We start from the raw sequence: 14,320 nt of genomic DNA, 5'->3' as shown, positions 1-14,320 counted from the left end.
GGTCAAGCTGAGGTGTGTACAATTCTGATAATCACCGTGCCACGTGCAGAGAATGAGCCAAGGTGATATGGAATTTGGCCTGGGAAACAAATCAGGTAAAGGGCACCAGGTGAAGACAATGTAACAAATGCAATTTTCTATATGGAAAAAAGAATAAAATGTTACAGTGGTACCTTGGGTTAATAACTTAATTCGTTCTGGAGGTCCGTTCTTAACCTGAAACTGTTCTTAACCTGAGGTACCACTTTAGCTAATGGGGCTTCCCACTGCCGCCATGCAATTTCTGTTCTCATCCTGAAGCAAAGTTCTTAACCCGAGGTACTATTTCTGGGTTAGTGGAGTCTGTAACCCAAGGTACCACTGTATTATAAAAAAGGACATCCCTGCTCCTTCTTTGGTCTGCATGGCAATGTGATGGAGAGGGATTCCCCTTGCTGTGTTTCAAATGTGAACATGGCGTCTAAAAACTTCTGAAGTCGGTTGCAGACATGACTCTTTAGGGCACTGTGAAGCTGGGTGCCAGCACTGGACATAGCCCTCCTTTGTAGTTGCAGATCACCCCCCTGTTGTTTTGCATATTCCCCAGGAACCTTTGGGCTGAAGGATGGAATATATATCTAGTAAACAACAACACCCTTTCAGTAAGGAAGGGCGCTTGGAACAGTTGGGCGCCATTGCCATTATAAGAGAACCAGAGAGGCATTCATGGTGAGTTCTGGCACCTCTTTTTCTATAAAATAGCAATAATAATAATAGGAGGAAAACTCATTTTTTTGGTGGAAGAAAACCTTTGGCTGTGACCTACTGCTTTTTTACCCCTTTTTAATGATTGCAAGAATAATTTTTTGAAAAACATGGGAGAATTCATAAAATTTAAATCCACTGACCACTACCACGGATTGTTGTTAGAGCTACTGCTACGTTTACAGTTTCGTTCTGACATAAATTACACAACCCCACCCCCCAAAGTGCTTAACATATTCAGCTTTATTTATGCTGTTTAGTGCTTTAAAATCTGTAGACGCACTTAACCATTCTGTAAAAGCACACCATCTGATGCAGTCCTAGCAGTAATGGAACAAAACATTGCTTTGAATTTTGCCCATCTAAAGACCACTTATTAGTGATTTGTGATTTAAATGTACTCCGTCTTTCTTTATTGTTTACTTTCATTTCAGTGCTGAAGCCATACCAGATGCAAACTGGCAATCTGAAACTCTGAAATGAATTGCCCTCGTTAGAGAAAAACGGAAGCTTGAACAAAGTTTTTCTTTTTTTTGCAAATATTTTTTATTACATTTTCTATAAAAACTTCCATCTTTCCATTTTCCACATCACGTATTTTAGTTTGTTGAACCTCCCTCCACTCCTCTGACAGTCATCCATAATAATTCTCCTATTTACACATTTCTTAATATATAGTATCACCTTTAAGTAATTCCTTTATATCCTTATTTACATTTTTGCGATATTCCTCACTTTTCACAAAGCCTCTTTAAAACACACTAGCGTTGTATTCTCCTCACATATAGTTTTCAAATACTCTCTAAATTTTCCCCAATCCTCCAAAAACTTATGGTCTCTTTGAAGTCTAATTTTCCCCGTTAGTTTGTCTAATTCCGCACAATCAATTAGTTTATTCCTCCATTCGTCCAGAGTCGGTACTTGTTCTTGTTTCCACCTTTGAGCTATCAGCGTCCTCGCGGCAGTTATTGCATATTGGAAAAGTTTGAAATCCTTCCTTTTAATTTCCCTTCTGGTTATCCCTAGTAGAAAGGTCTCTGGTTTCTTAACAAAGCTATATTGTAGCATTTTCCTTACTTCATCATATATTTTTCCCCAGAAACGCTTGAACAAAGTTTTTCAGTTGCACTGCTGTCTTAAATTGGATGGAATGGAACAGCAAACTAATTTTCAGCTTTTTGCAGAGCACTCTATACAAGGAGATGATTGGTTAAAGAAATAATAATATCTAAGTAGCATAACCATATGCCAGTGCAAAGTCTGGTACTTAATTGTGGCTGGGGTGTATCTGTGAAAATGGGTTTGAAGTACCCAAAGCAATCCACATCTCTCCAGAGTTTTGATAACGCTTTGAGTAGCCTGCTGATTAATTCAGTAGCTTGTGGTAAAAAAGCTAGTACAAGTGTTAGCACAAAAACTAGCACAAATAAACTTTATTGATTTACAACAAATGGGGGTAAATGGGGAAAGGTACGCACTCCAATAAAATGCTTCACAGAATAGAAAAATAGAAGGGCCATTTAGGTCTAAGACTGACCCCGTTGAAAAAGGCTTTTGCAACAGGTTCTCATGAGGAGTGAGACAGAACTGAATGATTCTACTTGTCATGATAAGTATGGCAAATCCATACCATGATCAGCTCCCTCCCGGAAACCAATGTCCCCACTGTGGAAGGAAGTGTGGATCCAGAATTGGCCTCCACAGTCACTTACGGACTCACTGTTAAAACCGTGTTAATGGAAGACAATCTTACTTGGCTACGAGTGATCGCCAAAGAAGCAGCAGCAATTAAAGCCACTTCCTGATACTTTGAACAAACTGGCAATGGACAATAGCTTTCAAGAGAGATTAAAAGCATTATTACCCTAGGTGTACACACTAATTTTGTTTGCCCAGCTGCCATTTCTGGTGAAACAGGATTTTGGAATTTGTTTACTAAAATTAGGATGAGTGGCTCAAAGCACATTTCATCAGCATCTGCTGATGCACCAGCTGAGACTATACTTGGATGGAGGTAAGCTTGGCCACAGTTATTCTGTGCATCTTTGGTAGCCTCCTGCTTAGACCACTGTAATGCACTGTACATGGAATTCCCTTTAAAAATGGTCTGGAAACTGTACCTCATCCAGAACAGGGTGGCAAGACTATTAACTAGAACTGGGCGTTTTGATCATATTATGCCACTGCTTTACCAGCTGCTCCCAGTTAGTTTCTAACTTAAGGTTCTGGTTTAAAACAATAAAGCCCCGAATTCCTTGGAACCAATTGCCTTCTCCCATACCTACCGGTACCTTCTAGAGCCTTACAATCCTCATCAGGGGCCCTGATCCTGCTGCCACCAATTGAGGCTGATGGCTGTTAGAGAGAGGTCCCTCCCAGTGGTGGCACCCTGGTTGTGGGAGGAGACCATCTGGCACAATTCTTGCGGTTTTTTTGGCACCAGAGGAACGCCTTTTTATTTGCTCAGAGTGTCTCGATTTATTTTATTTTTATATACGGCCTGCCATCTGAGGATCACAGGGCAGTTTACAATATAAAAACACAAAAATACATAGCACACAGTAACAAACAAAAGCAACATCCCTGCCCCCTCCAAGTTTAAAAGGCCATAGATGGTTTAATTAGCCAAAGAGTTTGGGCACAATTCTTTACATTCGCATAAGTGAATTTGACATAGGTAGTGGGCAGATTCTTAAGGAAATCAGCCCTGAGTGCTCACTGGAAGGACAGATCCTGAAGCTGAGGCTCCAATACTTTGGCCACCTCATGAGACGAGAAGACTCCCTGGAAAAGACCCTGATGTTGGGAAAGATTGAGGGCACAAGGAGAAGGGGACAGCAGAGGACGAGATGGTTGGACAGTGTTCTCGAAGCTACTAACATGAGTTTGACCAAACTGCGGGAGGCAGTGGAAGACAGGAGGGCCTGGCGTGCTCTGGTCCATGGGGTCACGAAGAGTCGGACACAACTAAATGACTAAACAACAACATCAACAACAACAAAGTGGGCTGATAGCAGCACTTGCATGGATTGTTGTTTTACATTACCATATTTTTCGCTCTATAAGATGCACCAGACCACAAGAAGCACCTAGTTTTTGGAGGAGGAAAACAAGAAAAAAAATATTCTGAATCTCAGAAGCCAGAACAGCAAGAGGGATCGCGCACAGTGAAAGCAGCAATCCCTCTTGCTGTTCTGGCTTCTGGGATAGCTGCGCAGCCTGCATTCACTCCATAAGACGCACACACATTTCCCCTTACTTTTTAGGAGGGAAAAAGTGAGTCTTATAGAGCGAAAAATACGGTATATTGTTAAGATTGTATTTTGTCCTTTTCATCTTTGTGGGCTTTCTAGAGAACATGAGTTACTGGGCGGCCAGACAAATGAAGCTAATATTAAACAATAAAATAAAAACAGAACCGACAGCCAAGCCGATTCATTTCCCATATGTGTCCTTTATTTGCTTGAAGAATTCATTTAGATTCTGACTCAGGTATGTATCTCCACAGGGTCCAGTTCATATCCCTTTCAGACCTAACTCAAATCCGAATGTTCTGGGGCCTGCTTTGAAATAAGTTCCACATGGCAAGAAGGGAGTTCCCCAAATCATTCCTAGTTTTATCCCAACTACAAGTCTGCTCAGAATTATTGCACCGTAGTAGCAGCTGCTGTAGTTTCACTCTGTGTAACATACCTGGATGCTTCCGGACTGTCTCTATTTCGGGGTGGGATTCAGTCACATACTGGCAAATTAGGGTTGTGCGATTAAAATGGACTTGGAGTTCCTGAACAACAAACCTTCTCCCCCATACCCACCCAAATTAGACTTTTTGCAGTTAGGAAAGTGTGGGATAACACTTGCTTCATGCAAGTGTGCACAACCTCCCTGAAAACCAGGGAAATGGGAGGGTTAGCTAACATGGGCTAACCTCCCCGCGAACTTTGTGGGAACACATCGGGATGAATGATAAATAAAGTGGTCGTCTTGAAGCGGCGATATGTGTCGGCGTTTCCTCCCACCTCAAAAGGCAGCAGCAACATTCCTGACAAAGTCAATGAAGCCATGTTCAGTCAGATCAGAAGGACTCCATTGGAAGATCGAATCTGTGACCTATGGCTCTATAACGGGCCTTTTTCTTCTGGCAAGCAACGACGAGAATAAGGATCAAGAGAGCTACCAACAGAACAAGTCCAGTGATAAAAAGAGCTTTGAGCACCGAGCTGGCTTCTCCTGGGCCCAGAGTTTCCCCCAAGAATTCTATTCCTGCTCTGCCTTTACCTGCTGAAAGAGAAAGGCATTTGTGAGAAATGTATTCCTTCCCCTGGAAGGGAAATGTCAACTAAATAAAAAACAAACAAACCCCACTGTGGGCTGATTGACACATTTTGCTTTTAGTTGTACATCTTCCCCTTTTAGTTGGGGAAGGGCTATAGCTCAGGGGTCGATCTTGCATGTAGAAGGTCCCGTGTTCCTGAAACCCTGAAAGGATGCTGTCAGTCTGGGCCCATCCACAATTTTGTTTGTCCTGTGATATCAAGTCACGGGTCCCAGAAGGTTTTTTTTGGCCCCTTTGGTTTCCCTGGGAAAACCCACTGTTTACCGCCTGGACCCATGACTTGAAATTATGGGACAATTAAAAGTTTGAATGGGCAACCTTAGTGTAGACCAGGGTTTCTCAAACTTGGATCTCCAGCTGTTGTTGGACTACGATTCCCATCATCCTTTGCTACCAGAACTAGTGGCCAGGGATGATGGGAGTTGTAGTCCAAAAAAACCCTGTTGGCGACCGAAGTTTGGGAAACCCTGATGTAGCCAATACTGAGCTACATAGAACAATGGTTGGACCTGGGGATAGCCCACACTTCCACTTGTCCTGTGCCTAGAGAGCATGGGTCTGAGCAGTTTTGCCTTTGACCCACTGCTTTCCCACGGAAAATCCACTCTTTATCGCTAAATCGGAACAAACGGCAATCCGTGAAAATCTTGGTTGCCTTATTCCAAATCAGCGCTCAACCACATACTTTCCTGTAGGAAAGCAGTGGAGCAAACCAAAGTGTGGATGAGCTCTCAGTATAAAGCAGGGTCCTGTGCGCCCATCCTAAATGTATAATTGAATATGGATAGCATGAACAAGAAGTGGGGGCAAATGCGTGCTTCTAAACATGAGCCCCGTACACACGCACTCATTATGGAACCTGGTCTGGCCTCTTGAATGTCCTTTTTGCAGCAAACCTGGGTTTGCTCCATGAAATGTAAAGCTGCCCAAAGTCATACCTTCTCCAGTCTTCTTGCCATTGACTGTAAATGTGTCATATTTCGTGGTTGTGACTCCACGTCCCACACCATCTGAGCGAAGGAAATAAAAGCAATGTTGGAGTCCTCAATTAACCAATTTCTTCCTTATTCCTAACCAGGAGCCTATGATTACTGATGGGAATTAGTAAGAGGATATATTAATCTGAGCAAAGGAAATAAAAGCAATGTTGGAGTCCTCAATTAACCACAGTTTGCTCCTTTATCCAAACCAGGAGCCTGTGATTACTGACGGGAATTGGTAAGAAGATATATTAATTAGGTTTAATACTCTGGAGACCCACGTGTGTGGGTTAACAACAATAAGAACAGCTGGTTGGCCACTGTGAGATCAGGGTGTGGGACTAAGTGGGCTTTCCAACGAGGCTTTTCTCATGTTCTCATGTTCTGTGACTACTTGGGTGCATAAGCTACCCAAACCCACGTTACAAAGCAACCTTACCTGATTCAACAATAGTGTAAGTTGTCTCCATCCCAGCATGGATGTGATCGTGAACGTGGCAGTGCAGAAGCCATGTCCCAGGATTGAACGCTACAAGTTCAACAGTCTGAAACGTCCCAGGGAAGAGGTCATAGACATCTCCTCTGTGATTGTGATCCTTCTGTATCAAAGACAGGAGAGCATTGAGTAAATTCAAAGCTTATCCCTAGGTGGTAAAAGTACCGTATTTTTCGCTCTATAAGACACGCTTTTTCCCTTTCAAAAATTAAGGGGAAATGTGTGTGCGTCTTATGGAGCGAATGCAGGCTCCTTGGCTTCAGCGATAGCAACACGAAGCCTCGGAAACGCAGAGGGAGAGCTCCCCCCGCGCTCCGGAGGCTTCGCGTTGCTTTCGCTGAAGCCCCCGGAGCGCAGCGGGAACTACCGTATTTTTCGCACCATAAGATGCACCAGACCATAAGACGCACCTAGTTTTTGGAGGAGGAAAACAAGAAAAAAAATATTCTGAAATCTAGAAGCCAGAACAGCAAGAGGGACCGCTGCGCAGCAAAAGCAGCGATCGCTGTTCTGGCTTCTGCGAAAGCAACACAAAGCCTCTTCAGGGCAGGGGGAACGTTCCTCCCGCTGCCCTGAGGAGGCTTTGCGTGGCTATCCCAGAAGCTAGAACGGCAAGAGGGATCGCTGTGCAGCGAAAGCAACATTCCGTCTTGCTGTTCTGGCTTCTGGGATAGCTGTGCAGCCTGCATTCACTCCATAAGACGCAGACACATTTCCCCTTACTTTTTAGGATGGAAAAAGTGCATCTTATAGAGCAAAAAATATGGTAAGAAGTTCCCCTTCCCCCTCATTTGAGGATGGGTAAATATGTCCATTTTTGTTTATCTTATTTTTTCCCAATCTTAAATTCAGTTTTCCACATCTCCACATCAGTCTGCAATTTATTTATTTTTAAAGTTCTTGTGAAAAATCAGCTGCATTTTAGCATATTTTTGTCTGCAGTTTTGCCAGCAGCACAAAGTAAATGGTTGGAGATATGAATTCTCATCTATGTGGAAGATATACACCCACAGCCATATATATATATATAATCCAATCCACCAAAGGGATTTACTTATAGAAGCACCCTCCACCTATGTATCACTCTTCAGGCATTCATAAGATATAATCCAAGTGCATTGTGCTTATGGAAAAGTAGCTAATTGTAGCAGCATGACCAAAATGCTTTACCTCTTTTTACTAATTGTGACCTACTAATTTCCTGCTGGTATAGGATGTGCATGCACATGTGGTTTGTTTGCAATAACCCCCCCCCTCTGAAAGCTAATGTTTTCTATTTAAGTTATTTGTCACAATGCAAATGGTTCTATTTTGCTTATACCAACCTTGAACAGAAAGCTCTCTCCATGGAAATGGACAGTATGAAGGTCAATTTCATTTCCCATTCCAATCAGGTACCAGTTGGTGTTTTCCCCTTTGTTCATCGTTAGCCCATGGAGATTGTCATAGATCTTTCCATTGATTGCTGAAGGGAGAGATTTGCAAAGTTTGCAGGTTTATCAGTGTGCTCCACTGCAAATTAAAATCAGATATATACTGTATTTTTCTGTGTATAAGACGATGCTTTTTGCTAAGAAAAAAAAAAAAGGCAAAAATTGGGTGTTGTCTTATACAGTGGTACCTCAGGTTACATACGCTTCAGGTTACATACGCTGTCAGCATCGCCCCTGAGCCAGTGCCACCAACTGGACTCATCCACTTCAGCCCCGACTGGGCTAGGCGAGCTGGGTAGCACTTCCAGAGACCACCTTCTGCACAGAAACAGGTCAAAGTGCTGTGGACTCACAGCTTAGAGTTGTGAGCACCGAATTCATTTCCACAAGAAGACAGTCGCCGCACAGCAGAGTATAGCAGAGCATATAAACGACTCGGAGAGCAGCTCTGTAGAATATCTTCTTTATTCTATCTACAACTATAATATACAACTATATACAGAGCTAAATGTGGTCTCAATGAAAAATGCTGAACTGCACTGAGTGCCATCAGCTGCTCTTAGCAGCAACCTTATCTATACAGAGATCACTCTCTCTCTCTGACACTCAGTCTCTCTCTCTCTCCGACACACTGACTGACTGACTGACTCTTTGATGTGGTGCTGGAGCAGAATAAGTAGAGAGCAGAACACTGCCCCTCCTCTCTGGAGAATCAGCAGACTCATCAGGAGATTCTTGGATATGGGAGGGGTGAAATCTCCTCATACGCTTCATTTTACAGACTCCGCTAACCCAGAAAGTGTGCTTCAGGTTAAGAAGTTTGCTTCAGGATGAGAACAGAAATCGTGCTCCAGTAGCGCGGCAGCAGCAGGATGCCCCATTAGCTAAAGTGGTGCTTCACGTTAAGAACAGTTTCAGGTTAAGTACGGACCTCCGGAATGAATTAAGTACTTAACCCAAGGTACCACTGTACATGGATAGTGAATGCAGCGGGGGGTGTGTTTAATGGCTGCAGCAAGGCCTGCTGGCAATTGGCTGTGGCTGTGGCAATTGGGCAGGCGATTGGTGGCTGCGGCAAGTGGGCAGGTGGGCTGTTGGTGGTGGCGAGTGGGCAGACAATTGGCGGCTGTGGTGAGGTGTGCAATGAGCAGTGGCTGTGGCAAGCGATCGGCAGTGGCGGGCAGGTGGGTGAGCAATTGGTGGAAGTGACCTCCCCCCCCAAAAGCTAAACAACTTAATTTCCTAATTTTGGGTTAAAAAAAAATAGGGGTCGTCTTATACACGGAAAAATATGGTACATTATTCAAAACCTCTGCTCCTTGCTAGAATGATAGGCTTGGATCCAGATAATCCCTTGCCTTTGTAGATTTCCTCTGGTCTCCTCCCTCCTACTGGCAACTCTCTGAACCACATGCTTTGCCATTTCAGAGGATTTCCAAACCTGCCAGATCAGCTTTCGCTAGAGCAGGAAGGAGGCAACAGGGAACTCCTGTTGAAGAAGTATTTCTTTAGATCAGGCATGTCCAACTTTCAAGAGACTGTGATCTACTCCCACTATAAAAAAAACTGGCCAAAATTGTTGAGCTTTTTTTTTAGGAAGCCAAGTGATCTTTTCTTAGGGAGCCATAGGCACAGATGTTGATCAACCAGTAGATCATGATCAACCAGTTGGACATCCCTGCTTTAAATTAAAGCTTTTTATTTCCAAGCATTTCTTTGTATTAAGGTTTTCATTTCTAAGCCCTGCAAGGAAAACCCCCTCTCTTATTTACCTCTTCACCCGCCGGTCCTTGTCTGAATGTTTCTCCAGCTTGAAAAACTTTTCACACTCAGAAAGCAAGTACCTCAGGAGGTGCCCTTTTCTTGACACAATGCTTCCTTAAGTGAAGGGAGCATTTGTGTTGCCTATCCTCCAGCCCCATCAGTCCTAACAGAACTATAACAGAGAAGCGCTTTGAATGTCTGCATTTATTCTCGCTTAGTGCATGTTGCATTGTGCAACTGTTCAGTAGCAAACCTGAATGTTTCATGAAGTAACATTTTAAAATAATAATCCTATGCTCAACAACATATCGGGCCCATCACCTCCTGGCAAATAGAAGAGGAAGAAGTAGAGGCAGTGAGAGATTTTACTTTCTTGGGCTCCATGATCACTGCAGTTGATGACAGCATTCACAAAATTAAAAGACGCCTGCTTCTTGGGAGAAGGGCGATGACAAACCTAGACAGCATCTTAAAAAGCAGAGACATAACCTTGCCAACAAAGGTCTGTATAGTTAAAGCTATGGTTTTCCCAGTAGTGATGCATGGAAGTGAGAGCTGGACCATAAAGAAGGCTGATTGCCAAAGAATTGATGCTTTTGAATTATGGTGCTGGAGGAGACACTTGAGAGTCCCATGGACTGCACGAAGATCAAACCTATTCATTCTAAAGGAAATCAGCCCTGAGTGCTCACTGGAAGGACAGATCGTGAAGCTGAGGCTCCAGTACTTTGGCCACCTCACGAGAAGAGAAGACTCCCTGGAAAAGACCCTGATGTTGGGATAGATGGAGGGCACAAGGAGAAGGGGACGACAGAGGACGAGATGGTTGGACAGTGTTCTCGAAGTTACCAGCGTGAGTTTGACCAAACTATGGGTGGCAGTGGAAGACAGGAGGGCCTGGCATGCTCTGGTCCATGGGGTCACGAAGAGTCAGACACGACTAAACGACTAAACAACAACAGCAACATACCATGCATATTGTTCCCTTCCACAAAGTCATCGGTGTGGTTGAATGCTTTCGGATCCTCCTGTAGATATTTCTCAATGTTTTCATTCAAATACCAGGACATGTTTTCATCAAAGACCAGGAACAGAAGGGCAAATTCTCGGTCAATGTCTGTTCTTAAACCCTTTTCATTTAAGACTCCTTTTCTGCAAATTATAAGCGGCCCGATCAAGCCGCTGTACATATCCTGGAATTAAAGAGAAATGGAAAACAGGGAATAACATTATGTTAAAAACACTATATTGTGTTTTTAATATTCAATTGGGAGCCGCCCAGCCAGATGGGCCGGGTATAAACAATAAATTATTATCATTATCATTATCATTATCATTATTATCATCATTAATTTATAGATGCATGCAGTTATTTTGTTCAAAAACCAACTTTTTAAATGAAAGGCTGCTAAACCAACTGTGATAACCAAGAGCCATCCCAGAATAACAACTATAATAATGTAGCAAAGTGTTAGAACAGAACAGAATCCTGTTCCCCATCCCTGATTTACATTTGGCTTTGTACAGATGGAGCTCGATAATATAGTATTCATTTAACATTTTAGGCAAATAAAGATTTTCCAAGGGTGCTCCCATAAAAAACGCAGGGTGGGGGGAGCGGGGCACACCTTCGCTACATTTACCTTTACAAAATGCACTGATGAGTAGTAAACCCAAGTGATACAGTTGGGATCAGAGACTCCAGGTCCTGACCTTTGCGGGACGTTCCATCGGTAAGTGTTTATTTCTCCTGTCCACATATATAAAAAGGAATAAAGAACAGTTTGTCAAAATCCAAATATCTCATGAAACTCAGTACTTTGGTTTAAAACCAAAACATTAAAAACAGTAGCTTTTAAAAATAATAATATTTATTCATTTTTATAACTAAACATTATAAATTTAAAACAGTAAATATATACCACAAAAAACAAACAAACATTTTCACATCATATTAAATCCACATTTTGGGATTACTCAGATCCCTGACTTCCCTCCATTCCCACCCCTGGTTCTTTTGTATCATCTTATATTATACATGTCTGTAATTTCCTTATTCTTAATTATTTCCAAATTTAACATTCTTCTTAATATTACAAGTGTTTTTTAAAAACCTGCTATTGTATAAACTTTCTTACAATGCTTTTGTAAATATGCAATAAACATTTTCCATTCTTTTTTATATTTGTTGTCTTTTTGATTTCTTAATCTTCCAGTTAATTTAGCCATTTCAGCATATTCCATTAATTTAAGTTGCCAGTCTTCCTTAGTAGGGACTTACGGTTCTCAAGCTGGTATGGTACAAAACTCAAAGGGTGTTAACACCACCCCCGACCAAAATTAAGGATTTCCAGTCCTTAATGAAAACATCATTTTTTTAAAAAAATGAAATATTTATTTCCCACCTTTCTGCTACTTAAGGCAGCTTACAGCAAACAGTTCAGACTCACAATAAAATTAAACACACTAAAACACCATAGCAGCAATGTGATGGTCTTGGGCAATGCAAGCAATCCCTGGCCAAAATCTGTTGATTGTACTAATTATACAACCACCTTAACTTGATATTTTTTAAAAATGTAGTCACACCTATAGGTTTGCCAACATCAAGACATCTCCATATTTCCCTACTGTGATTAATTCTAGTTTAGTGTGCATTAAAATACTAAACAGAACACATTGTTAACAGAACCTAAAGACTTGGAAACATGCAGTGTAGTTCACCTGGCATTGTGGTGCGTGCTTTATTCCCAGCCGCTGTTGCTTCCACGCCATGTGCCGATACTGAATACGGACGACTAGCTTTGTTCTTAAACACAATTAGTATTGAGTCGCCGACTTCTGCATGGATCAAGGGCCCTAAAGTGGTGTTGTTTTTTTTTAAAAAAGCCAAAAAGTAACAGAGAGGCATGCAAAGTTAAAATATAAGAAATGAAAACACAAAACACACACACAAAATGCTGAGCACCATAACCTTCCATATCAGGGTTTCCCAGACTTGGGCCTGCAGCTGTTTTTGGACTGGTCCTGTGAGCTGGGGGATAATGGGAATTGTAGTCCAAACACAGCTGGAGACCCAAGTTTGGGAAATCCTGTTCCATGTTATTGTAGGGCGTTCACCGCTCAGTGGAAATGTATTTGTTTTTTCTCTCTAGCTTTCGATGACTATGGTTAGACAATTTTTGAATCTGTCTTGCTTTTTATAGCACTGATTTTGCGGTTTTATTATTAATGTTATCGGCACTGTTGCTGGTTCTTATTTTATTTTCATTCTGCTATTTGTAATTATATGGTTTGTTTATGTGTTATGTAAATACTTTGAGGTCGCTTGTGATGAAAAGCAGTTTATAAGAACATTAAAACACCTTCTCATTCTAACACGAGACAAGATTGGAAATGGATAATAACCAGGCCTGCTACTTGATTGGAGAGAAAAAAAGATTAATTGAGTAGCAATGCAACTGTAGGCATGCCAACTTGGAAGTAAATCCCACTATGTTCAGTGCCATTTAGTTTTCAACAAAGAATGTGCTAGAAGGTTGTTCATATTTTCTCTGGCAGCCATTAAAGGAACCTGTGGTCCTCCAGATACTGTTGAACTTCCAGCTCCCCCTAGTCCCAGCCAGTATGGCCAAATGGAGAGAGAAAGGATGGTGGCCTGTCCCATTTTGCACCTGAGGCAAAACAGGAAGGTGTCATCTCCCAACCACTGCCACTACAGCCTTGCTTGCTGGAGTTGTGTGGCAGCAGCAGTTTCTGGTGAATTCCATGAGGTCTCACAAGATTTCCCCGGAATCCACCACTGCTGCTTCTCCTCACTTCTCCTGTGGCAATAGCAGGGGCGGGGGCGGTACCCATGGTGGCAGGGCTGTCTTAAGCATATGTGGCGCTGGGATGCAAAGATCTGCCTGCCCCCCCCCGTTGCCCAGTCCCAGGCACGCAGGAGGGCAGAGCCAGCTGGCCACCTCAGCGTCTTGCTTGCTTGGTCACCCCCAAACTCGTGGCGCAGAGCCGCCCGAAGCAGAAGAGCCTGCCGCAGCGCTCCGGCCAATGGGCGGGCTCTTCCTCAGACTCAACTCTTGGGCCTGGCGCCCCTGAGAGCCCGGCACCCGGGTGCACCGTACGCCTAGTGCCTATGGGTAAGATGGCCCTGCATAGGGGTGCTGCCCCAAGGGCTTCTGCCGCCTGAGACAGCTGCCTCAGTCTGCTTCATGGTTGGGCCAGCCCTGTAATCAACACCAGAAGGGCCACAAGTTTCCCATCCCTGCTTTAAACAAAGGCTGCACAAAGCATCTTGTTTACTCTGCATGCGTTGCTGAAGTGAAGCCACTCAACTTATTACTAATGAAATATTTTAAAATAAATCATTGAAGAAGAAGCCTGCACACACGTTTCTTCCAAACGTAACTCGGACCAATAATTGGGACAGTTCAGGGGAACTCTAATGATGTAGCTCCATCTCCTGGTGAGAAGCTTGATTAGCCTCTCTTTGACTGTGGTTAAAAAAACACCAAACCCTTGCAGAGTTGATGCATTCAGATGGCAGCTTTGAAAGGGGCTAGCTTTC

At 42.9% G+C, this 14,320-nt stretch overlaps 1 protein-coding gene across 3 annotated transcripts in view; it reads right to left on the bottom strand.

Moving 5' to 3' along the window:
* Positions 1-4,590: 4,590 nt before the first annotated feature.
* Positions 4,591-14,320, bottom strand: part of HEPHL1 (hephaestin like 1) — a 44,061-nt gene continuing 34,331 nt past the window's right edge. For all 3 annotated transcript variants that reach the window (XM_082219016.1, XM_082219014.1, XM_082219015.1), the window contains 7 exons: positions 12,478-12,612; positions 11,397-11,503; positions 10,724-10,946; positions 7,882-8,021; positions 6,500-6,659; positions 6,019-6,090; positions 4,591-5,025 (listed from right to left, as the gene is read on the bottom strand). In XM_082219016.1, coding sequence (XP_082075142.1) covers positions 4,820-5,025; positions 6,019-6,090; positions 6,500-6,659; positions 7,882-8,021; positions 10,724-10,946; positions 11,397-11,503; positions 12,478-12,612 — 1,043 coding nt within the window. In that variant the 3' untranslated portion in view covers positions 4,591-4,819. The remainder of the gene's footprint in view (positions 5,026-6,018; positions 6,091-6,499; positions 6,660-7,881; positions 8,022-10,723; positions 10,947-11,396; positions 11,504-12,477; positions 12,613-14,320) is intronic.

This window comes from Podarcis vaucheri (genome assembly GCF_965113315.1).
Source record: "Podarcis vaucheri genome assembly, chromosome: 4".
Lineage (NCBI taxonomy): Eukaryota > Metazoa > Chordata > Lepidosauria > Squamata > Lacertidae > Podarcis > Podarcis vaucheri.
Note: the sequence above shows the minus strand (reverse complement) of the source record. Positions and strands in the feature narration are given on the sequence as shown.